Here is a 25,753-nt window from a genome sequence, read left to right as displayed (position 1 = left end):
GCCGTTCCATTTGTTGGGGATTGTTAAACTCTCTCCAGCCTTTCACTGCACATGTTATGATCCTTAGCTCATAATGGATTGAGGTTTTATACTGTGAGTTATTAAGAGTGGATTGTTGCAATAAATGTAAAGTTTTAATCAGTATCACGCTATGAGATTTCTTTTATATTTTGTATGTATCCTTCTGAGCTATAGTAAATCTTGAACTACACAGACCCGGCTATAGAAAATATTGACAAGCACGCTACTGCAGGGTGGGAAGAAAATCCAATCCCTCTCTGACAGAACGCTACCCTTACCTCATAGGATTGTGGTAGGGTCTGGTAAGCATACAACCGTTCTTTGTTCGTCTCTGTGGATATCCCTTTAGAGTTATATACAACTTTTTGAACTTGTTGATGAGGACTCTTGTGCACTATTTAATTTTGATTTCTCTTGATTTAGGTTTATTTTTGTATATGAAATAGATGGTTTTGCTCTTTGAAACCAAAAGCCATTAAAATGGGTTGAGCTTGCAGGGACAGATTTCCTTATTTTATCACTTTCCTTACACACACATTTCTTTATATTATCTCTGTCTGTATACCAAAGCCCAATATTTTAGGGCCTGATTTTCAAAACTTCGTTGTCACGGAGAGAGGTCACACAAAATCTTTGGAATTTGTTTGGGCCTTGTATTGTAATGTAGGAGCCTCTGTTTCACATAAAGAACACTACATAGCAACATAGACATTTCTCAAGATAAAATTTGCCTTGCCATACCGATGAGATCCCCGATGGGAGGGTAATTTCTTCTGCTGGCTATGTTTACACAGCTTTTCTATAGCCTATACCAGGGGTCGCCAACCTTTCGGACCTTAGGGACCACTCAACTCACAATTTTGAATACATACACATACTGTACATAACTAGTATGACCATAGCTAAGTTTACATTATGTATATATTTACACATTTTTAAGAATTATTTTTTGGAATTAACTAACTGAATGACAGAACTGAGAGAATACTTCTAAATGACAGATGAAGGGTGAGTGCCAACTTTTGAGCTGGAAACAGAGAGGCAGAAAGTGGGAAAAAAATAATTATGTTTAAAAGGACCACAAGACTTTCAAGTTACCTCCCCAGTTAGGAATTATTCAAAATTACTTATGATCATGGACAGACATTGGAGTCATAAATTAAGTTTATATCAGAAAGCTGTTAATATGGATGTGAGCTAACAACAACTGATGTTACTGGTAATTCTTATAATACTTTTGGGATATGGCTGATCTGCTGGATGGCAATTACTGGAGTTCAGGTGGAATGGCTTTGTGCGTGGGAAATTTATTCGAATGAAAAATAATTCATATTTAATAAAAAAAAAAGAAGATGGAGGGGAGGAAGACAAACATTGATGTAAGTCCATCTGAAGGAATTAGGAAAACATCTACAAAGAGACAGGTAAAGGAAAGAAAATAAATGAAATAAGAAAAAAAATGTTTTTATATACTTTAATTCCACTATTTCAAGTCAAGACTATACCAACCTCTGCTGGCTTTAGAATAGAAGCATCTTCCTCTAAACAGAGCGCCGGGCGGGAGGAGTTAAAAATACAATCTAGCTACGCAATTTGCACAGTACTACGCAAAGTGCGTAGGAAGATTGTAATTTAACTCTTTGTCAGTTTTCACTGATGTCCAGCCAGGCACTGTAGGGAGTTACAGCGTGATAGGGTTGACACCATCAGAGGAGATTAATTCCTGCTTGATGGTGTCAAGGACCACCAACATCTTCTCATGGACCACTGGTTGGCAACCGCTGGCCTATACCACTGGTTAAATGGATATATATTTTTTTGGACACAGTAAAACCAAAAGGTTTTAATAAGAGATGCGATGTAGATCTTTACTAAGGGATTACCTGATTTAAATAGTGGAAATGGTTCTTTCGCCCATTCACTCAGTACTATGGAGTGGATTCCCCTTTCCTATAAATAACATATGAGCATCATACAACACGCCCTCAGTAACAAATTATTAACAACTCTTTCTTAAGAAACTCAGACAAATGTTTTTAGAGAAATAATGTAATTAGTATATTGTATTTTAATAAATAGGATTAAGTAATATTTAAAACAGAATATAGTTAGGGTCAACAAATGTAATGATGAACAAGATCCTTAGTTAAATGTTGTACATTTATTAAAAATGTAAACCAATGAAGATTTGTATGATAAGTAGCAAGGTAGTTGAGCTAGGTAGAGAAAATGTCTGTATAAAGGATGGCTCCTCCTTAGTAGTGACATTATTAAGAAAGCGCCACTCAACGGTGTGACGACCAGGGTTAACCAACCCTGCACCAGTCACTTGTTTGGCACAGAAAGGGTTAACAGACCCTTTCCACTTTAACCAATCTGTCACAGTCTAGCCACTCCAGGCAAGCCTGTAACTTCGTTCAGTGGGTGCAAGGGTTAACAACACTCTCTAGTCTGTCCTAGACTTAGAAAAAATGCCCAAACTCCCCTTTAATGCCACCCTTACTAAACAATCTCTAAGCTGCCACCATTTAAGATTTATTATATGGGAAATCTTAAGAAAAACCCAGACTAAAAAAAAAAAAAATTAAATCCCAGAATACAATTTAGCAAAAAATAATCTAAAATCAAATTATAAATACTACCAGTCTCTTTCAGTAACGTGGTTCAAATATTAGACAAAGGCAAAAGCTTAATAAAGGAATGATTTATTATGCAAAAAAATATGCCCAGTACATTATTAATAAAAAGATGTTAACAAATAGAATTATAACCAAGCAAACAGTTTTAAAAATAAAAAGGAGATATAATAGACCTAAACTTTCCTATTTTCCTATCTCAGATGTCTGTGCCAGGGAGATTAGTCAGAAAAGATGGTTACTCACGCTGTAACAGCCTCCCATATAGAATGAACAACTTGTACTGTTAGACAAACAATTTTATACCTGTTTCTCTGATATCAAATTGCTTGACCCAACCGTCTTACAGAGGGGCCAGAAATATCCACTCCTCTCTTTTTACGACATGTCATAAAGTTCATGTCCGCCCTACATCGATAAATGCCGACAGCATACGTTGTCTGCATTTATCACTGCACAAGCATTCCTTGTGAAATGCTTGTGCAATACCACCCCCTGCACATTCGCGGCTAATCGGCCTCTAGAAGGGGGTTTCAATCAACCCGATCGTATCCGATCCGGCTGATTGCTGTCCGCCACCTCAGAGGTGGTGGACGAGTTAAGGAGCAGCGATCTTAAGACCACTGCTTCTTAACTTAACATTTATCGGAAACAGCTGCATCCGCAGCTTAGTAATTTGGCACCAACGGCTGAAATTATATAACATCTTATAACTTCTGATATGTATATATATATATATATATTTCATATACACAGATAGGCAATCCCTAAGTGATGTTGTGAGGAGTATTTTCATACCAAACACCATATATTTTGCATTTTTAATGTTCTGAGGCAGTATAACATATAAAAGTATATTTATTTGCAAGGCTGGTTGTCCTGTCAATGACCTCAGGCTAGTTCCTGGATAGAGGCAATGTGTTCCATCGGTCCCTGTGCTGAAAGGTTGGGGCAATACAATTAGCAATTAGACCAAAAAAAGTTCTCTCTTATGGATCTTACAAATTATTTATTAGGGCTCTGGCTTATCTAAGGGAAAACACAGCAACACCTTTCTTCTGAAAAAAAACAAATGTTTTTAGCACACAAGCTAAAGAAAATTAACCCATTAGCATCTAAATAATGAGGTATTCATGACAAGGGGACTCTGTGTACATCAATGTCTGTGCAAGTTTGTCTTTAATGATTTTGAATAAAGAGTATTTTTACTTTAATTTTTAAACATGTTGCCCTTTTTTTGGTGAGGACCAGTCTGCAGGACTCCTGTATTGTAGCGTTTTGTATTTACGTGGTTGGGCTTTCCCCATCCTCCTTCAGCTTTCGGATCCAAGCAGAAAGAACAACTGAAGCTAAGTGACTGCACAACGAGGAAGAGAAAAGACCACTTTGCTAAGCGGCTCTCAGAGCAGTTGTGTACCTTCGTGTATTGTGTTGCTGCCTGCCCTGACCTCTCTTAGCCACCTGACTTCATATTTTGCCTCTCCCCCTTTTATTAATTTTCCTAAGACTCTCTGTGCTTCTTCACTTTTGACACCTATAGATTTTGGTATGTTTTCCTACATTGCTTCTGCTATGCCACAGTGATCCAGCCTATATTCCTGCATTGTCTCTGCCTCAGAGATCCAGCCTATATTCATGCATTGCCTCTGCCACAGAGATCCAGCTTATATTCCTGCATTGCCTCTGTCACAAAGATCCAGCCTGTGTTCCTGCATTGCCTTTGCCACAGAGATCCAGCCTGTGTTCCTGCATTGCCTCTGTCACAGAGATCCAGCCTGTGCTTCTGCAGTGCCTCTGCCACAGAGATCCAGCTTGTGTTCCTGCATTGCCTCGCCTGTGTTCCTGCATTGCCTTGCCTGTGTTCCTCTATTGCCTCTGTTACAGAATAGTCTATCTACCAGATTAGCTCCACTTCTACCAGTGTGTGTTCTTCCTAGCTCAGGCAAGGGTCATTCCCTTCTGCACACCTAAATTGGAGTCTATCCTGTCTACCCTTGTTCCAGTACTGCACCAGTACACAAGCTTGGGTCCTGTTTATCCCAGACATACGTAAACCTTCCATCTGAGTTGTGGGTCCGCAGTCCAAACCAGTCCTTTAGTAATCACTGTGAATATGGTCCAGTGGCATCACTAGGGGGTGCGAGGGGTGCGGGCCGCACCCGGGTGACACCCTCCAGGTTTTTATTGAAATTCAAAGAAATACAATGTAGAGATGCATAGATTTTTTTTTTTTAGAGAGGCCAGCATTTGTGAACATTAGTGGGACTGGGGAAGTTGTAGACACTTAATTTTTTTGCCCCTTGAGCCAGCGCTGAAATTTCCACAAATAGTTTTCCTGGCTGCTTTTGCTTGTTTGTACTTTGCTACTTTGCTCCTCCCCTGCCTAATTTCACTATAAATGTTGTGGGCATGCCGTGGGGCTTGCAAAGTTGTGCTGCTAGCCTAAACCTGCCTGCCTATCTGTGCTCACTGCTCAGTGGCATGTGCAGCAGTGGAGTCACTCACTGCTGTGCTGTCTCTCTTAGTGGGAACCGTGAAATTGTGAGGGGGATGCCTGGCAACTGACCGCATGACTGTCTGACACTGTCTCTAAAGTGAAGGAGCCACGAATGAAACACCAAATTGGTACAATTCACTAAGTGCACACTGAAGAGGTAGGAGGGGAGGGTGGGCGGGGGTCTGGGGGTGGGCAGAGTGCAGAGGTGATTGGCCATAAGAAGCGGTAGGCATGCGGCCCGGGGCTGTGCACTGACAGACTTGGAACAGAGTCAGAGAGCAGAATTTTCATAGTTTGCGCGCCTAAACCTTTTCTTTAGTGATTTATTTTAGAGTGCTCTGTTTCTCTTTCATTGAATGATCTGCTGAGCCAGGGAGCAGCTCTAGGCATGAGCTTTATAATTAATGCAGTTTACATATTTTGTATGTGTGTGTGTCTGATTTTTGTGTGTGTGTGCCTGAGTGTTTTTGTGTGTGTGTGTGTGTGTGTGCCTGAGTGTTTTTGTGTGTGTGTCTGTGTGTGTTTCCGAGTGTTTGTGTGTGCATATGAGTGTGTTTTTAAGTGTGTCTGAGTGTTTGTATGTCTGTGTGCCTGTGTTTTTATGTGTGTGTGCCTGTGTTTTTGTGTCCGTGTGTGTCTGCTTTCTGTGGAGAGGGGGGGTGACACCATAACTTACTGCACGGGTGACACCAACCCTAGTGACGCCACTGATATGGTCTATGCTAGTTCTTGTTCCATTTTCTACTCCAGTCTGTTTTTCTGCAAACCTGTTCCTGAACCTGCTACAAGTTGTACCACATGTTGCTATTCTGTTCCCCCTAATTGGTCTATGGTAGCATTTTCCTGACTTTTCTATCATGCCTAAAAGTGGTATATCCTCAGGGATGCCTATCACTGTGGCCCCTTTTAAGGTACAGAACATGGTACAGCCTGACACCACCTCTGCACCTGGGCTCCACTACAAGCATAACAGGCATTTAACATAAACTAATCTAAATAATACTCGGCTAGATTATGAGTTTTGCGGTAAGAGCGGCTCAGTACTAACTTGCAAGTTATTGCCACCGCTCACCTCCCTATAACGCTGCTATTACAGGTTTTCATAAACCCATAGACATCAATGGGGAGAGCCGGCTAAAAAAAAGCCTAACACCTGCAATAAAGGAGCGTAAAGCTCCGTAACGCTGCCCCATTGATTCCTATGGGGAAAGAAAATTTATGTTTACACCTAACACCCTAACATAAACCCCAAGTCTAAACACCCCTAATCTGCTGCCCCCGACATCGCCGACACCTACATTACACTTATTAACCTCTAATCTGCTGCCCCCAACATCGCTAACACCTACATTACACTTATTAACCCCTAATCTGCCGCCCCCAACATCGCCGCCACCTACAGTACACTTATTAACCCCTAATCTGCCATCCCCGACACCTACATTACACTTATTAACCCCTAATCTGCCGCCCCCAATGTCGCTGCCACCCACCTACACTTATTAAACCCTAATCAGCCACCCCCAATGTCGTCGCTACCTACCTACACTTATTAACCCCTAATCTTCCGCCCCCAACGTCGCCGCCACTATACTAAAGTTATTAACCCCTAAACCTAACCCTAAGTCTAACCCTAACACCCCTAACTTTAATATAATTAAAATAAATCTAATTAAAATAAATCTAATTAAAAATTCCTATCATTAACTAAATAATTATTTATTTAAAACTTAGTTTATTTAAAACTAAATACGTACCTATAAAATAAACCCTAAACTAGCTACACTATAACTAATAGTTACATTGTAGCTATCTTAGGTTTTATTTTTATTTCACAGCTAAGTTTGTATTTATTTTAACTAGGTAGACTAGTTACTAAATAGTTATTAACTATTTACTAACTATCTAGTTAAAATAAATACAAATTTACCTGTAAAATAAAACCTAACCTGAGTTACACTAACACCTAACCTTACACTACAATTAAATAAATTACATTAATTAAATATAATTAACTAAATTACAACCCCCCCCCACTAAATTACACAAAATAAAAAATAAATGATCAAATATTTAAACTAATTACACCTAATCTAATAGCCCTATCAAAATGCAATATAACTAATAGTTACATTGTAGCTATCTTAGGTTTTATTTTTATTTCACAGCTAAGTTTGTATTTATTTTAACTAGGTAGACTAGTTACTAAATAGTTATTAACTATTTACTAACTATCTAGTTAAAATAAATACAAATTTACCTGTAAAATAAAACCTAACCTGAGTTACACTAACACCTAACCTTACACTACAATTAAATAAATTACATTAATTAAATATAATTAACTAAATTACAACCCCCCCCACTAAATTACACAAAATAAAAAAGAAATGATCAAATATTTAAACTAATTACACCTAATCTAATAGCCCTATCAAAATAAAAAAGCCCCCCCCCCCCAAATAAAAAAACCTAGCCTACAATAAACTACCAATAGCCCTTAAAAGGCCCTTTTGCCGCCCATTGCCCCAAAGAAATCAGCTCTTTTACCTGTAAAAAACAACCCCCCACCCACACAACCAACCCCCAAATAAAATCCTATCTAAAAAAACTAAGCTCCCCATTTAGCTCTTTTTCTGACCAAACCCTAATCTAAAAATAAAACCCACCCAATAAACCCTTAAAAAAACCTAACACTAGCGTCTGAAGATCCACTTACAGTTTTTGAAGACCGGACATCCATCCTCATCCAGCCGGGAGAAGTCTTCATCCAAGCTGGCAGAAGTCCTTAACGAAGCCGGGAGAAGTCTTCATCCAAGCGGGCCGAAGTCTTCATCCAAGCCGGCAGAAGTCTTCATCCAATCGGCATCTTTTATCTTTATCCATCCGGTGCGGAGCGGCTCCATCTTCAAGACATCCGGCGCGGAGCATCCTCTTCTTTCCACGGCTAACGAAGAATGAAGGTTCCTTTAAGGGACTAATGCGAGCTCAATCCTATTGGCTGATTGGATCAGCCAATAGGATTTTTTCACCTTTAATTCTGATTGGCTGATAGAATTCTATCAGCCAATCGGAATTCAAGGGTTGCCATCTTGGATGACGTCTCTTAAAGGAACCTTCATTCTTCGTTAGCCGTGGAAAGATGAGGATGCTAAGCGCCGGATGTCTTGAAGATGGAGCCGCTCCTTGCCGGATGGATGAAGATAGAAGATGCCGTCTGGATGAAGACTTCTGCCGGCTTGGATGAAGACTTCGGTCCGCTTGGATAAAGACTTCTGCTGGCTTCGCTGAGGACTTCTGCCGTTTTGTTGAGGATGAATGTCCTGTCTTCAAAAACTGTAAGTAGATCTTCAGGGGTTAGTGTTAGGTTTTTTAAGGGTTTATTGTGTGCGTTTTATTTTTAGATTAGGGTTTGGGCAGAAAAAGAGCTAAATGCCCTTTTAAGGGCAATGCCCATCCAAATGCCTTTTTCAGGGCAATGGGGAGCTTAGGTTTTTTAGATAGGATTTTATTTGGGGGGTTGGTTGTGTGGGTGGTGGGTTTTACTGTTGGGGGGTTGTTTGTATTTTTTTTTACAGGTAAAAGAACTGATTTCTTTGGGGCAATGCCCCGCAAAAGGCCCTTTTAATGGTCATTGGTAGTTTATTGTAGGCTAGGGTTTTTTTTTTATTTTGTGGGGGCTTTTTTATCTTGATAGGGCTATTAGATTAGGTGTAATTAGTTTAGTTTATTTAAAACTAAATACTTACCTATAAAATAAACCCTAAGCTAGCTACACTATAACTAATAGTTACATTGTAGCTATCTTAGGTTTTATTTTTATTTCACAGCTAAGTTTGTATTTATTTTAACTAGGTAGACTAGTTACTAAATAGTTATTAACTATTTACTAACTATCTAGTTAAAATAAATACAAATTTACCTGTAAAATAAAACCTAACCTGAGTTACACTAACACCTAACCTTACACTACAATTAAATAAATTACATTAATTAAATATAATTAACTAAATTACAATCCCCCCCCCACTAAATTACACAAAATAAAAAATAAATTATCAAATATTTAAACTAATTACACCTAATCTAATAGCCCTATCAAAATGCAATATAACGAATAGTTACATTGTAGCTATCTTAGGTTTTATTTTTATTTCACAGCTAAGTTTGTATTTATTTTAACTAGGTAGACTAGTTACTAAATAGTTATTAACTATTTACTAACTATCTAGTTAAAATAAATACAAATTTACCTGTAAAATAAAACCTAACCTGAGTTACACTAACACCTAACCTTACACTACAATTAAATAAATTACATTAATTAAATATAATTAACTAAATTACAACCCCCCCCCACTAAATTACACAAAATAAAAAAGAAATGATCAAATATTTAAACTAATTACACCTAATCTAATAGCCCTATCAAAATAAAAAAGCCCCCCCCCCCCCAAATAAAAAAACCTAGCCTACAATAAACTACCAATAGCCCTTAAAAGGGCCTTTTGCCGGGCATTGCCCCAAAGAAATCAGCTCTTTTACCTGTAAAAAACAACCCCCCACCCACACAACCAACCCCCAAATAAAATCCTATCTAAAAAAACTAAGCTCCCCATTTAGCTCTTTTTCTGACCAAACCCTAATCTAAAAATAAAACCCACCCAATAAACCCTTAAAAAAACCTAACACTAACGCCCGAAGATCCACTTACAGTTTTTGAAGACCGGACATCCATCCTCATCCAGCCGGGAGAAGTCTTCATCCAAGCTGGCAGAAGTCCTTAACGAAGCCGGGAGAAGTCTTCATCCAAGCGGGCCGAAGTCTTCATCCAAGCCGGCAGAAGTCTTCATCCAATCGGCATCTTTTATCTTTATCCATCCGGTGCGGAGCGGCTCCATCTTCAAGACATCCGGCGCGGAGCATCCTCTTCTTTCCACGGCTAACGAAGAATGAAGGTTCCTTTAAGGGACTAATGCGAGCTCAATCCTATTGGCTGATTGGATCAGCCAATAGGATTTTTTCACCTTTAATTCTGATTGGCTGATAGAATTCTATCAGCCAATCGGAATTCAAGGGTTGCCATCTTGGATGACGTCTCTTAAAGGAACCTTCATTCTTCGTTAGCCGTGGAAAGATGAGGATGCTAAGCGCCGGATGTCTTGAAGATGGAGCCGCTCCTTGCCGGATGGATGAAGATAGAAGATGCCGTCTGGATGAAGACTTCTGCCGGCTTGGATGAAGACTTCGGTCCGCTTGGATAAAGACTTCTGCTGGCTTCGCTGAGGACTTCTGCCGTTTTGTTGAGGATGAATGTCCTGTCTTCAAAAACTGTAAGTAGATCTTCGGGGGTTAGTGTTAGGTTTTTTAAGGGTTTATTGTGTGGGTTTTATTTTTAGATTAGGGTTTGGGCAGAAAAAGAGCTAAATGCCCTTTTAAGGGCAATGCCCATCCAAATGCCTTTTTCAGGGCAATGGGGAGCTTAGGTTTTTTAGATAGGATTTTATTTGGGGGGTTGGTTGTGTGGGTGGTGGGTTTTACTGTTGGGGGGTTGTTTGTATTTTTTTTTACAGGTAAAAGAACTGATTTCTTTGGGGCAATGCCCCGCAAAAGGCCCTTTTAATGGTCATTGGTAGTTTATTGTAGGCTAGGGTTTTTTTTTTATTTTGTGGGGGCTTTTTTATCTTGATAGGGCTATTAGATTAGGTGTAATTAGTTTAAATATTTGATAATTTCTTTTTTATTTTGTGTAATTTAGTGTTTGTTTTTTTGTAATTTAGTTAATTGTATTTAATTAATGTAATTGATTTAATTGTAGTGTAAGCTTAGGTGTTAGTGTAAGACAGGTTAGGTTTTATTTTACAGGTAAATTTGTATTTATTTTAGCTAGGTAGTTATTAAATAATTAATAACTATTTACTAACTAGTCTACCTAGTTAAAATAAATACAAACTTGCCTGTGAAATAAAAATGAAACCTAAGCTAGATACGATATAACTATTAGTTATATTGTAGCTAGCTTAGGGTTTATTTTATAGGTAAGAATTTAGTTTTAAATAGGAATTATTTAGTTATTAATAGTAGGTTTTATTTAGATTTATTTTAATTACATTAAAGTTAGGGGTGTTAGCGTTAGACTTAGGTTTAGGTGTTAATAACTTTAGTATAGTGGCAGCGATTTTGGGGGCAGCAGATTAGGGGTTAATAACAGTAATGTAGGTTTCGGTGATGTTAGGGACAGCAGATTAGGGGTTAATAATATTTAACTAGTGTTTACAATGCGGGAGTGCGGCGGTTTAGGGGTTAATATATTTATTCTAGTGGCGGCGATGTCGGGAGCAGCAGATTAGGGGTTAATAATTTTATTTTAGTGTTTGAGATTTGGGAGGGCCTCGGTTTAGGGGTTAATAGGTAGTTTATGGGTGTTAGTGTACTTTTTAGCACTTTAGTTATGAGTTTTATGTTACGGCATTAGTAGGAAAAAAAGAAAAACAAGGATTGAGTCCTTATGGAGGTGCGCACATGCACAAATAACAGAACCAGTCTCAGAGGAGGCAAGGTGAAACCCCACCACAAGCAACCCGATCAGACGGCAGCACTCCCGAGGAGAGGATGATAGCAGATATCTGTGGGAACAGAGGAAAAAAGAGAGGCGCCTTATGGGACAGTATCGTGGTGTCGCTAGGATGCAGGATAGAGCGAACAGCACACACAGATCGCAGGATACTCACAAGTGAAAAGGCATAAACGTATGCCAAACTAGACAGGACGGAACCTTAGTCGTCCGCCAGACGGTCCAATAGGAAGAGGGCTCTAGCGCTCCAATGGTCCAATCCGCAACGGCGGGGAAACATAGACGTCAGGGACCCACAGCGTCTGTGGGAGGATTAGTTGCTCAGAGTCCTGTTGCTCCAGATGCCATAGAACAGCTCTACAAACGCAAAAGACAGGTTCAAGCACAGGAAGCAGAAGAGGTTTCTGGATGTGGAGTCAGAAAAGATGGATCTGCATTAGTCCCAGTTCTTGCAGGGAAGGAGGAGCTGTAACTTGACTTGGGCAAGTTACAGCTCCTCCTTCCCTGCAAGAACTGGGACTAATGCAGATCCATCTTTTCTGACTCCACATCCAGAAACCTCTTCTGCTTCCTGTGCTTGAACCTGCCTTTTGCGTTTGTAGAGCTGTTCTATGGCATCTGGAGCAACAGGACTCTGAGCAACTAATCCTCCCACAGACGCTGTGGGTCCCTGACGTCTATGTTTCCCCGCCGTTGCGGATTGGACCATTGGAGCGCTAGAGCCCTCTTCCTATTGGACCGTCTGGCAGACGACTAAGGTTCCGTCCTGTCTAGTTTGGCATACGTTTATGCCTTTTCACTTGTGAGTATCCTGCGATCTGTGTGTGCTGTTCGCTCTATCCTGCATCCTAGCGACACCACGATACTGTCCCATAAGGCGCCTCTCTTTTTTCCTCTGTTCCCACAGATATCTGCTATGTTACGGCATTGTAGCCTAAACTACTGACTTTCAGTTTACGGTATGGATCTTGACGGTATTGGCTGTACCGCTCACTTTTTGGCTGGACAGGAAAACTCGTAATACTGGCGCTGTGGAAGTCCCATTGAAAAAGGACTTTTTAAAAGCTGCGGTAGTTACGTTGCGTTAAAAAAGTGTGCAGTACACCTATACCTGCAAAACTCGTAATACCAGCGGTAGTGAAAAAGAGCCATAAGAATGCTTTTATACTCATACTGCAAAACTCGTAATCTAGCCGACTGCTAATATTTATAATAACAATCGTGAGATTTAATAGAAATAAAATAAATTTTGGCCTTGCAAATCAATTACTAGTATTGCAAGTTTATGTATATCTCAGAAAAACATCCCTAGTTGTGGGAGTGGTTCACACTTTTAATACCTAAAACAAGTTTTTATTCTTAAAGTACTACTGAGCCTGACCTTGTATTCTGTATTTATTAGCTTTAAACAACATTACATAGAACAGACTGCAAGTAAAAGAAGGATACATTATATCATAGATCCATTATGACAACTCTTTGAGTGCCTTTAGCATTCCATTTTGGCACTGCTAGTTTTATCTCAATATACTAAAGGCGTCCTTTGCCAGGTTTATTGCTTATATAATGAATAAAAGCATAATCTATTATATATGAAGATTCTGTATCTGACAGCCACAGAGTATGTGCTTTGTAATCTGATTTTCAGAATCAATAATGTTTTTTTAAAAGGACAGTAAACACCTTGTAATTACAAGACGTTTATTGTGTTGCTATAGAATAACATATCAGCCAAGTCTTAAAGGGACATGAAACCCACATTTTTTTCATTCATGAGTCAGATAGAGCATGCAATGTTAAGCAACTTTCTAATTTACACCTATTATCAATTTTCTTTGTTCTCTTGGTATTGTTTGTTGAATGAGCAGCATTGCACTTCTGGTTGCTGACTGAACACATGGGTGAGTCAATGACAATCGGTATATATATGCACCCACCAATCAGCAGCTAGAACCTAGGTTCTTTGCTGCTCCTGAGCTTTCCTAGATAAACCTTTAAGCAAAGGATAAAAAGATAAGAAAGCAAATTAAATAATAGAAGTAAATTGGAAAGTTGTTTTAAATTGTATTCTCTATCTTAATCGTGAAAGAAACATTTTGGGTTTCATGTCCCTTTAACTTTTTTAAAACAAATGACCATCACCTTAGCTAGTAGGTATTGTTTAGCACATGAGAACGTCCCGACAATGCATCCCCATTGAAATACAGATTACCCCCATGGAATGCCCAAGAAACTACCATGGAACACCTATATATCCGCTATGTATGTGATCACCATTGTTAATTAACAATAAAAAATAATTAATAATAACAAGAACCCTATATGAGCTGATGTTTGTGGATGTATTGCACATGTGTATATGATGTGTTAGATATATTTTTTATACTGTAAAATACTATATTCTCAGCCAGATTATGAGTTTTGCGTTATGGCTGGCTCGTTAATTACTTGCAAGTTATTTTCACCGCTCACCTTTCATAGCGCTGCTATTACAGGTTTGCAAAAAAAACGCTTGTGCGGGCGATATGGTTGCGTTGAGCTTAGGGTTGCCAGCTGTCCTTCAAAAACATACTGGACAGCCAAAATGGGGGGGGGGATCGGAAGCGTGGTAGGGTCTTGTTGTCACACCTACATCTGTATTTTATTGACTCATTTTGGATATATATATATATATAAACAACTTTAGGCAGGTGCACTCTCACGAACAGTTCTCCAAGTGCCAGGGTGCTAGAGTATGATAGGGTATATGCAAATAGAAAACAGCACTCTCTGGTCTTAACAACAAATAATCAATTTATTCGGTAACGTTTCGGGGAATGCTAGGCATACCCCCCATTACGTTCTTAATTGCGTCAAAGGGGGAGGCTCAGGATGCCATATAAATGTAGGACGTTCCATGCCGTCCTTCGGCATTAAAGCCCAGCACTGTTGAGATGGCATGGAACATCCTAACGGTGTGAAGGGGTTAAGAATAAAGCCCACATGGATGTAAATTTTCCGACTGATAGTGTCAAAAAAACCAATCTGGTATATATCATATTTTTTTAATGAATAATTACACTATATAAAGATGTACTTACGTTCCATAAAATAGGGACCAGACTCAATTCTCCATACAATCTGCCCTTTTTGAGTTCCAGTCACACCTCGATTCTTGGAGTCCCAAAAATTTGCTGGAGAGTTTTCATCTAAAAAATAAAGCAGATAGCAATATAAATATATATCAAGGAATATATAAACAGCATACATTCTGACAATGTACATCTCTTATTTGCATTCTTCAACAGGACTTTTTTCTATACTGTCTATAGTAACATTTGAATATGTACTGTATTACAGAGTTATGTGTTCTTGTAATGAGAAAATATGTTTGTTCTTAATGCTTCTGGAGTAGGGTTGCCACGTCAGCCATGTTTTCCTGGACACTTATGAGTTACACATGCTGCAGGGTGTGAAGAGGGAAACAATAATTACCCTGGACAGCACTATCCATATTCCTCCTTGCACACCCTGCAGCATGTGTAACTCATAAGTGTCCAGGAAACATGGCCGAGGTGGCAAACCTATTCTGGAGTGCTTTGAGTATCCTCCTTGTCAGCCAGTGAGCTTCTATCACACAGACCAGCATTATACAGACATAAACTTACTTGTGGATTAAAAATTAAAAAAAACTTAAACTTTGCCTTAATTATGCAAAAAAAAAAAATTTAATTTCTGTGATATACATTTGTTGACTAATTTCCATTTAATATCAGTAACCTCTATTTACCCAATGCCTAATTGTGCGGAGAAACCAGACTCCTGAAAACTCATCATTTCTTTAAGTATGGTATTTAATCAAATAACAGTTGCCTGGCATTCAAGTGAGAATGGTAAATTGATTGGGAAGTAAGGAAAGTGAATCTCTATAACTATAAAAGCTGTTCTATTACTCATTGTTAAACCTCTGTAATCACAACATCATTTAGTAACTCATACATTTGTCATGGAGCACTTCATGGCAGGAAACAGTGCTGCCATCCAGTACTCTTGCAAATGGATAACATTCTTGCAAAACTGCTGCAATATAGTGCTCCAGATATAGGCCGGCTCCTAAGCATTCGTCCCTGCTTTTCCACAAACAATAGCAAGAAAACAAATAAAAATTGATAATAGTAAATTAGAAAGTTGTTTGATATTGCATGCTCTCTCTGTATCATTAAAGAAAAAACTATATGTATGCTTACCTGATAAATTTCTTTCTTTCAGGATATGGAGAGTCCACAAAGTCATTCCAATTACTAATGGGAATATCACTCCTGGCCAGCAGAAGGAGGCAAAAAGCACCACAGCAAAGCTGTTAAGTGTCACTTCCTTACCCATAATCCCCAGTCATTCGACCGAAGGGAAATTGAAAAAGGAATAATACAAAGGTGAACTGTCTTAAAAAAAAAGTGGGGTCGTTGACTCTCCATATCCGGAAAGAAATTTATCAGGTAAGCATAATTTTTTCCCCCTAAGATATGGAGAGTCCACAACATCATTCCAATTACTAGTGGGAACCAATACCCAAGCTAGAGGACACGGAATGAATAGGGAGGGAGAACATGACAGGCAGACCTAAACAATCTTAAGCAATCTAGCTGTCCGGCAGAAAGACAGCTCACAAGGTGTGAAAGGACACATACTCCTTTACAGAGACCTGTAGAAAAAAGAAAGAACAGAGTAACCAACTCTGGCTTTCTATAACTAGGGCAGCAATATGTTAGGAAACAAAGTAAGGACTACCTCACAAAATCCTAACTGCTTAAAAGCCACCACTACTATACTGAAGAGATTGACATGGACTCAGCTAAACCCAAATCCTTGCTTGCAGGAAAAAGTACCCAAAAAAGGAATTCATTTCTTCAGACACCAAACTTCACCTCCTCCATTGACAGAGGCAAAGAGAATGACTGGGGATTATGGGTAGGGTAGTGACACTTAAAAGGACACTCAAATCAAAATTAAACTTTTCTGATTCAGATAGAGCATGCACATTTAAACAACTTTCCAATTTACTTCCATTAACAAAATGTGCACAGTCTTTTAATATTTAAACTTTTTGAGTCACCAGCTCCTAAGCATGCAAGAATTCACAGAATATGTGTGTATGCATTTGTGATTGGCTTATGGCTGTCACATGGTACGTGTATGCATTTGTGATTGGCTGATGGCTGTCACATGGTACAAGGGGAGTGGAAATAGACATAACTTTTAAAATTGTCAGAAAAAAAATCTACTACTCATTTGAAGTTCAGACTAAGTGCTATTGCATTGTCTTGTCATCTTGCATTTGTTGATTATGCAAATCTACTCTGCTGACTGGTCCTTTAACAGCTTTGCTGTGGTGCCCTTTGCCTCCTCCTGCTGGCCAGGAGTGATATTCCCACTAGTAATTGGAATGACATTGTGGACTCTCCATATCTTAGGAAAGAAAACAGAATTTATGTTTACCTGATAAATTTCTTTCTCCTACGGTGTATCCGGTCCACGGCATCATCCTTACTTGTGGGATATTCTCTTCCCCTACAGGAAGTGGCAAAGAGAGCACACAGCAGAGCTGTCCATATAGCTCCCCTCAGGCTCCGCCCCCCCCAGTCATTCGACAGACGGTTAGGAGAAAAAGGAGAACCATAGGGTGCAGTGGTGACTGTAGTTTACAAAAAATAAATTTAAACCTGACCAAAATGCCAGGGCGGGCCGTGGACCGGATACACCGTAGGAGAAAGAAATTTATCAGGTAAACATAAATTCTGTTTTCTCCTACATTGGTGTATCCGGTCCACGGCTTCACCTTACTTGTGGGAACCAATACCAAAGCTTTAGGACATGGATGAAGGGAGGGAACAAGTCAGGTAACCTAAACGGAAGGCACCACTGCTTGCAAAACCTTTCTCCCAAAAATAGCCTCCGAAGAAGCAAAAGTAATGAATTTGTAAAATTTGGCAAACGTATGCAGTGAAGACCAAGTCGCTGCCTTACAAATCTGTTCAACAGAAGCCTCATTCTTGGAAGCCCATGTGGAAGCCACAGCTCTAGTAGAGTGAGCTGTAATTCGTTCAGGAGGCTGCCTTCCAGCAGTCTCATAAGCCAACCGGATGATGCTTTTCAGCCAGAAAGACAGAGAGGTCGCAGTCGCCTTTTGACTTCTCCTCTTGCCAGAATAGACGACAAACAAGGACGATGTTTGTCTGAAGTCTTTAGTTGCTTTTAGATAAAACTTTAAAGCACGAACCCCATCAAGATGGTGTAACAGACGTTCCTTGTTAGAAACTGGATTAGGACACAGAGAAGGAACAACTATTTCCTGGTTGATATTCTTATTGGAAACCACTTTTGGAAGAAAACCAGGTTTGGTACGTAAAACGACCTTATCTGTATGAAACACCAGATAGGGTGAATTACACTGCAAAGCAGACAATTCAGAAACTCTTCTAGCAGAAGAAATAGCTACAAAAAAACAAAACTTTCCAAGATAGTAACTTAATATCTATGGAATGTAGAGGTTCAAACGGAACCCCTTGAAGAACTGAAAGAACTAAATTTAGACTCCATGGAGGAGCCACAGGTCTGTAGACAGGCTTGATTCTGACTAAAGCCTGTACAAACCCTGAATATCTGGCATGGCTGCCAGACGCTTGTGTAAATTCTCGGAGCAGTGGCCAATCCGAAGGGAAGAGCCACGAACTGGTAATCCGAATGGTTTCCATTTGGAATGATGGAACTCTGAGTAATTGGTCTAGGATCTTTAAATCCAGAATTGGCCTGAAAGTTCCTTCCTTTTTGGGACCTAAAAACAGGTTTGAGTAAAATCCCAGTCCTTGTTCTGCTGTTGGAACTGGGTTTATCACTCCCATTTTTAAAAGGTACTCTACGCAATGTAAGAATACCTGTCTCTCTATCTGGTCTAAAGATAAGCGAGACAAGTGGAACCTTCCCCTTGGAGGAAGGTCCTTGAATTCTAGAAGATACCCCTGAGAGACAATTTCTAGTCCCCAGGGGTCCGGAACATCTCTTGCCCAGGCCTGAGCAAAGAGAGAAAATCTGTCCCCTACTAGATCCGGTCCCGTATCGGGGGCTACCCCTTCATGCTGTCTTGGTAGCAGCAGCAGGTCTTTTGGCCTGTTTACCCTTGTTCCAGCCTTGCAATGGTTTCCATGCTGGTTTGGGCTGGGGTGCGTTACCCTCTTGCCTAGTGGCTGTAGAGGTAGAAGCCGGTCTGTATCAAAAAAACATGAAATAAACATCCGATTTTAATGAAATTTTCACCACAGAGTCTTAATGCTTTGAAAAGATTGCACACAAATTTTCAGATCAATTAACCCCTTAATGCCCAAACCAGAGTTAATAACAGTTATTAACCAGTTAACACACTACAGTACTAGCCACAGCTTCTCACTGTAGCCTTTACCTTCATTAGGGATTATTTTAGCAGGAAATAAGCCTCCCTGGAGTCTTTTAGGATGCCTCTTGACTCCCCACATGAAGCTACATGAATTGCCTAGGCAAAAACAACTGCACAATTTAGGCCTAAAAATGAGGCCTCCTCCCTCTTCATTCTAGAGTGGAGGGGCCTTTCTGACTAGATTTAGGTGTCCAAATAAGTGCCAGGCCGAAATGAAACCCCAAAAGTGTTTTAAAGTCTGAAAAAACACCTTATTTATAGTGAAAAACATGCTAAAAAGCAATCGATTTTAAAGCCCACAATAGTCAACCAGCATAGAGCCCTAAATATAAGCCATCATTTTATACAGAGTCTATTAGAAAAAAATGGCTCACCAATCCCAGAGGGAATTTCTGACAGTCTTCTAGCATTACATGGTCTTGTTAGAAAAATGACTGATCATACCTGAAGCAGTTAAGCCTGCAAACTGTTCCCCCCAACTGATGTTCTCTGGTTAACAGTCCTGCGTGGGAACAGCAATGGATTTTAGTTACTGGTGCTAAAATCATATTCCTCTTAGCAGAAATCTTCATCACTTTCTGCTGTAGAGTAAATAGTACAAACCGGCACTATTTTAAAATAACAAACTCTTGATAGAAGAAATAAAAAACTACAACTAACACCACATACTCTTTACCACCCCCGTGGAGATGCTACTTGTTCAGAGCGGCAAAGAGAATGACTGGGGGGGCGGAGCCTGAGGGGAGCTATATGGACAGCTCTGCTGTGTGCTCTCTTTGCCACTTCCTGTAGGGGAAGAGAATATCCCACAAGTAAGGATGAAGCCGTGGACCGGATACACCAATGTAGTAGAAATGATGGTTTTCATATCCCTGTAATCAAAATCTATGGAATAAGATTACTGTTAAAAAGGTTTGTCTGATTCTTTATCATTGTAGATGATTTATTTACATTTGTATTTGTATGTCAATATTTATTTACAATGATAAAGAATCACATTGCACTTGCCTTTTTGACAAATTTTATTCCATAAAAATCAACCTTTCAACAATTCCTTCAGGTAAATGGGCAGAGTTAATCAGGACTCATAAGGTATTAATAAGAAGGTGTCTAAAGGTATATTGACAAAATCTCCTCCAAAATGTAGTTTATAGTTTTAAATACAAACCCAAAAGAAAGTACAGGCATACCTCGTTTTATTGCACTTCGCAGATATTGCTCCTTTTACAAATTAAAAGGTTTGTGACAACCCAGGTAACGAGCAGTTTTCCCTCACCGCTCACTTACCTGCAGCGCTGGTATTACGAGTTTTCAGAAACCCGTTGTTAAAAGGCAAGAAGTGAGCGTTAAGCAAAATTTTGCTCCTTACCGCACTCCAATACCAGCGCTGCTTAAGTCAGCGGTGAGCTGGTCATATGGGCTCGTGCACGATTTCTCCATAGGTATCAACGGGGAGAGCCAGCTGAAAAAAGTCTAACATCTGCAAAAAAGCAGCGTAAAACTCAGTAACGCAGCCCCATTGATTCCTATGGGGAAATAAAATTTATGTCTACACCTAACACCCTAACATGAACCCCGAGTCTAAACACCACTAATCTTACACTAATTGACCACTAATCTGCCGCCCTCGACATCGCCGCCACCTACATTATTTTTATTAATCCCTAATATGCCACTCCGGACACCGCCGCCACCTACATTATACTTATGAACCCCTAATCTGCTGCCCCCAACATCGCCGCCACCTACATTATATTTATTAACCCCAAATCTGCCGCCCCAATGTCGCTGCCACCTACCTACACTTATTAACCCTAATCTGCCGCCCCCAACGTCGCCGCCACCTACCTACACTTATTACCCCTATTCTGCCGCCCCCAACGTCGCCACCACTATAATAAACATATTAACCACTAAACCGCCGCACTCCCGCCTTGCGAACATTACTTAAATATTATTAACCCCTCATCTGCCATCCCTAACATTGACGCCACTTAACTACATTTATTAACCCCTAATCTGCCGCCCCCAACGTCGCTGTCACTATACTAAATGTATTAACCCCTAAATCTAAGTCTAACCCTAACACCCCCTAACTTAAATATAAATTAAATAAGTCTAAATAAAATTCCTATCATTAACTAAATTATTCCTATTTAAAACTAAATACTTACCTATAAAATAAACCCTAAGCTAGCTACAATATAACTAATAGTTACATTGTATCTATCGTAGGGTTTATTTTTATTTTACAGGCAAGTTTGTATTTATTTTAACTAGGTAGAATAGTTATTAAATAGTTATTAACTATTTAATAAATACCTAGCTAAAATAAATACAAAAGTACCTGTAAAATAAAACCTAACTTAAGTTACAATAACACCTAACACTACACTATAATTAAAAACATTAACTAAATTAACAACAATTAAATCAATTAAATTAGCAAAAGTACAAAAAAACACTAAATTACAGAAAATAATAAACAAATTACAAGATATTTAAACTAATTACACCTAATCTAATAGCCCTATCAAAATAAAAAAGCCCCCCAAAATAAAAAAACCCTAGCCTAAACTAAACTACCAATAGCCCTTAAAATGGCCTTTTGCAGGGCATTGCCCCAAAGTAATCAGCTCTTAAACCTGTAAAAAAAATACAAACAACCCCCCAATAGTAAAACCCACCACCCACACAACCAACCCCCCAAATAAAATACTAACTAAAAAACTAAGCTCCCAATTGCCCTGAAAAGGGCATTTGGATGGACATTGCCCTTAAAAGGGCAGTTAGCTCTTTTGCAAGCCCAAAGTCCCTAACCTAAAAATAAAACCCACCCAATACACCCTTAAAAAAACCTAACACTAACCCCCTGAAGATTGACTTACCGGGAGAAGTCTTCATCCAAGCCGGGCAGAAGTCCTAAATGAAGCCGGGAGAAGTCTTCATCCAAACCGGGCGAAGTGGTCCTCCAGACGGGCAGAAGTCTTCATCCAGACGGCATCTTCTATCTTCATCCATCCGGCGCGGAGCGGGTCCATCTTCAAGACATTTGGCATGGAGCATCCTCTTCAATCGATGTCTTCTTACTAAATGACGGTTCCTTTAAGTGACATCATCCAAGATGGCGTCCCTTAGATTCCGATTGGCTAATAGAATTCTATCAGTGAATCGGAATTAAGGTAGAAAAATCCTATTGGATGCAATCAGCCAATAGGATTGAAGTTCAATCCTATTGGCTGATCCAATCAGCCAATAGGATTGATCTTGCATTCTATTGGCTGATTGGAACAGCCAATAGAATGCAAGCTCAATCCTATTGGCTGATTGCATCAGCCAATAGGATTTTTTCTACTTTAATTCCAATTGGCCAATCTGAATCTAAGGGACGCCATCTTGGATGACGTCACTTAAAGGAACCGTCATTTAGTAAGAAGACGTCGATTGAAGAGGATGCTCCGCGACGGATGTCTTGAAGATGGACCCGCTCAGCGTCGGATGGATGAAGATAGAAGATGCCGTCTGGATGAAGACTTCTGCCCGTCTGGAGGACCACTTCGCCTGGCTTGGATGAAGACTTCTCCCAGCTTCGTTGAGGACTTCGGCCCGGCTTGGATTAAGACTTCTCCTGGTAAGTCGATCTTCAGGGGGTTAGTGATAGGTTTCTTTTAAGGGTGTATTGGGTGGGTTTTATTTTTAGGTTAGGGATTTTCGGCTTGCAAAAGAGCTAACTGCCCTTTTAAGGGCAATGCCCATCCAAATGCCCTTTTCAGGGCAATGGGGAGCTTAGGTTTTTTTAGTTAGTATTTTATTTGGGGGGTTGGTTGTGTGGGTGGTGGGTTTTACTGTTGGGGGGGTTGTTTTTCAGGTAAAAGAGCTGATTACTTTGGGGCAATTCCCTGCAAAAGGTCCTTTTAAGGGCTATTGGTAGCTTAGTTTAGTCTAGGGTTTTTTTTATTTTGGGGGGGGCATTTTATTATTTTGATAGGGCTATAAGATTAGGTGTAATTAGTTTAAATATCTTGTAATTTGTTTATTATTTTCTGTAATTTAGTGGGGGGGTTTGTACTTTAGCTAATTTAATTTAATTGATTTAATTGTTGTTAATTTAGTTAATTTATTTAATTATAGTGTAGTGTTAGGTGTTATTGTAACTTAGGATAGGTTTTATTTTACAGGTACTTTTGTATTTATTTTAACTAGGTAGTTATTAAATAGTTAATAACTATTTAATGACTATTGTACCTAGTTAAAATAAATACAAACTTGCCTGTAAAATAAAAATAAACCCTAAGCTAGCTACAATGTAACTATTAGTTATATTGTAGCTAGCTTAGGGTTTATTTTATAGGTAAGTATTTAGTTTTAAATAGGAATTATTTAGTTAATGATAGGAATTTTATTTAGACTTATTTAAATTATATTTAAGTTAGGAGGTGTTAGGGTTAGACTTAGATTTAGGGGTTAATACAGTTAGTATAGTGGCGGAGACGTTGGGAGCGGCAGATTAGGGGTTAATAAATGTAGGTAGGTGGCGTCGATGTTAGGGACGGCAGATTAGGGGTTAATAATATTTAACTAGGCGGGAGTGCGGCGGTTTAGGGGTTTATATGTTTATTATAGTGGTGGCGACGTTGGGGGCAGCAGATTAGGGGTTAATAAGTGTAGGTAGGTGGCAGCGACATCGGGGGCGACAGATTAGGGGTTAATAAATATAATGTAGGTGGCGGCGATGTTGGGGGCAGCAGATTAGGGGTTCATAAATTTAATGTAGGTGGCAGCGGTGTCCGGAGCGGCAGATTAGGGGTTACAAATTTTATTATAGTGTTTGCGATGCGGGAGGGCCTCGGTTTAGGTGTTAGTAGGTAGTTTATGGGTGTTAGTGTATTTTTTAGCACTTTAGTTAAGAGTTTTATGGAACAACGCTGTAACATAAAACTCATAACTACTGACTTTTAAATGCGTTAGGACTCTTGACAGGGTAGGCTGTACCGCTCACTTTTTGGCCTCCCAGGACAGCCTCGTAACACCGGCGCTATGGAAGTCCCAAAGAAAAAAGACTTTACAAAGTTTACATAAGTCATTTTGCGTAAGGCCAAAGAAGTGTGTGGTGCCCCTATACCTGCAAGACTTGTAATACCAGCGAGCGTAAAAAAGCAGCGTTAGGACCTCTTAACGCTGCTTTTTCAGCCTAACAAACAACTCTTAATTTAGCGTTAAATTAACAAAATGTAAAAAGTTATTCTAGATTTATGTAAATCTACCTCTGTATACACTAAGGGATAGAGTACAAGTGGAGCGCTAAATTATTGCGCCCCCGCAAACAGGAAAATTTGCCCGTTTGCGTGCATACGATAATTAATCAGCCATTACAAGTGGCTGGTTATTGCTACCACAAGCTTGCAGTAGCAATTAGCGCTTATAAAATTAACCAGAGATCAAATCTCTTGTTAATTTTATAAATGTGCCCCAAATGCACTCAAAATACAGTGTAGTGTATTTTATTAAAAAATAAACGGCCAGATTACGAGTTTTGCGTTAGAAACTGTGCAGTGCTAACAAGCAGTTTTATCTCACCGATCACTTACCTGCAGCGCTGGTATTACAGGTTTTTATAAACCCGGCGTTAAAAGGCAAGAAGTGAGCGTTAAGCAAAATTGTGCTCCTTACCGCACTCCAATACCAGCGCTGCTTAAGTCAGCGGTGAGCTGGTCGTACGTGCTCGTGCACGATTTCCCCATAGACATCAATGGGGAGAGCCGGCTGAGAAAAAGTCTAACACCTGCCAAAAAGCAGCGTAAAACTCAGTAACGCAGCCCCATTGATTCCTATGGGGAAATAAAAGTTATGTTTACACCTAACACCCTAACATGAACCCTGAGTCTAAACACCCCTAATCTTACACTTATTAACCTCTAATCTGCTGCCCTCGACATCACCGCCACCTACATTATACATATTAACCTCTAATCTGCCGCTCCGGACACTACCGCCACCTACATTATACTTATTAACCCTTAATCTGCTGTCCCCAACATCACCGCCACCTACATTATATTTATTAACCCCTAATCTGCTGCCCCAACATCGCCGTCACCTACATTATATTTATTAACCCCTAATCTGCCGCCCCAATGTTGCCGCAACCTACCTACACTTATTAACCCCTAATCTGCCGCCCCCAACGTCGCTGCCACTATATTAAATGTATTAACCCCTAAATATAAGTCTAACCCTAACACCCTCTAACTTAAGTATAATTTAAATAAATCTAAATAAAATTACTATAATTAACTAAATTATTCCTATTTAAAACTAAATACTTACCTATAAAATAAACCCTAAGATAGCTACAATATAACTAATAGTTACATTGTAGCTATCTTAGGGTTTATTTTTATTTTACAGGCAAGTTTGTATTTATTTTAACTAGGTAGAATAGTTACTAAATAGTTATTAACTATTTAATAACTACCTAGCTAAAATAAAGACAAATTTACCTGTAAAATAAAACCTAACCTAAGTTACACTAACACCTAACACTACACTACAATTAAATAAATTAACTAAATTAAATACAATTAAATAAATTAAATTAA

The 25,753-nt window shown here is 39.3% G+C and overlaps 1 protein-coding gene across 3 annotated transcripts in view; it reads right to left on the bottom strand.

The window, feature by feature from the left end:
- Nucleotides 1-25,753, bottom strand: part of HECW2 (HECT, C2 and WW domain containing E3 ubiquitin protein ligase 2) — a 746,182-nt gene that overhangs the window by 249,447 nt on the left and 470,982 nt on the right. For all 3 annotated transcript variants that reach the window (XM_053698566.1, XM_053698567.1, XM_053698568.1), the window contains one exon: nucleotides 14,809-14,916. In XM_053698566.1, the coding sequence (XP_053554541.1) occupies nucleotides 14,809-14,916 (108 nt within the window). The remainder of the gene's footprint in view (nucleotides 1-14,808; nucleotides 14,917-25,753) is intronic.

Source organism: Bombina bombina, chromosome 1 (genome assembly GCF_027579735.1).
Source record: "Bombina bombina isolate aBomBom1 chromosome 1, aBomBom1.pri, whole genome shotgun sequence".
NCBI lineage: Eukaryota > Metazoa > Chordata > Amphibia > Anura > Bombinatoridae > Bombina > Bombina bombina.
Note: the sequence above shows the minus strand (reverse complement) of the source record. Positions and strands in the feature narration are given on the sequence as shown.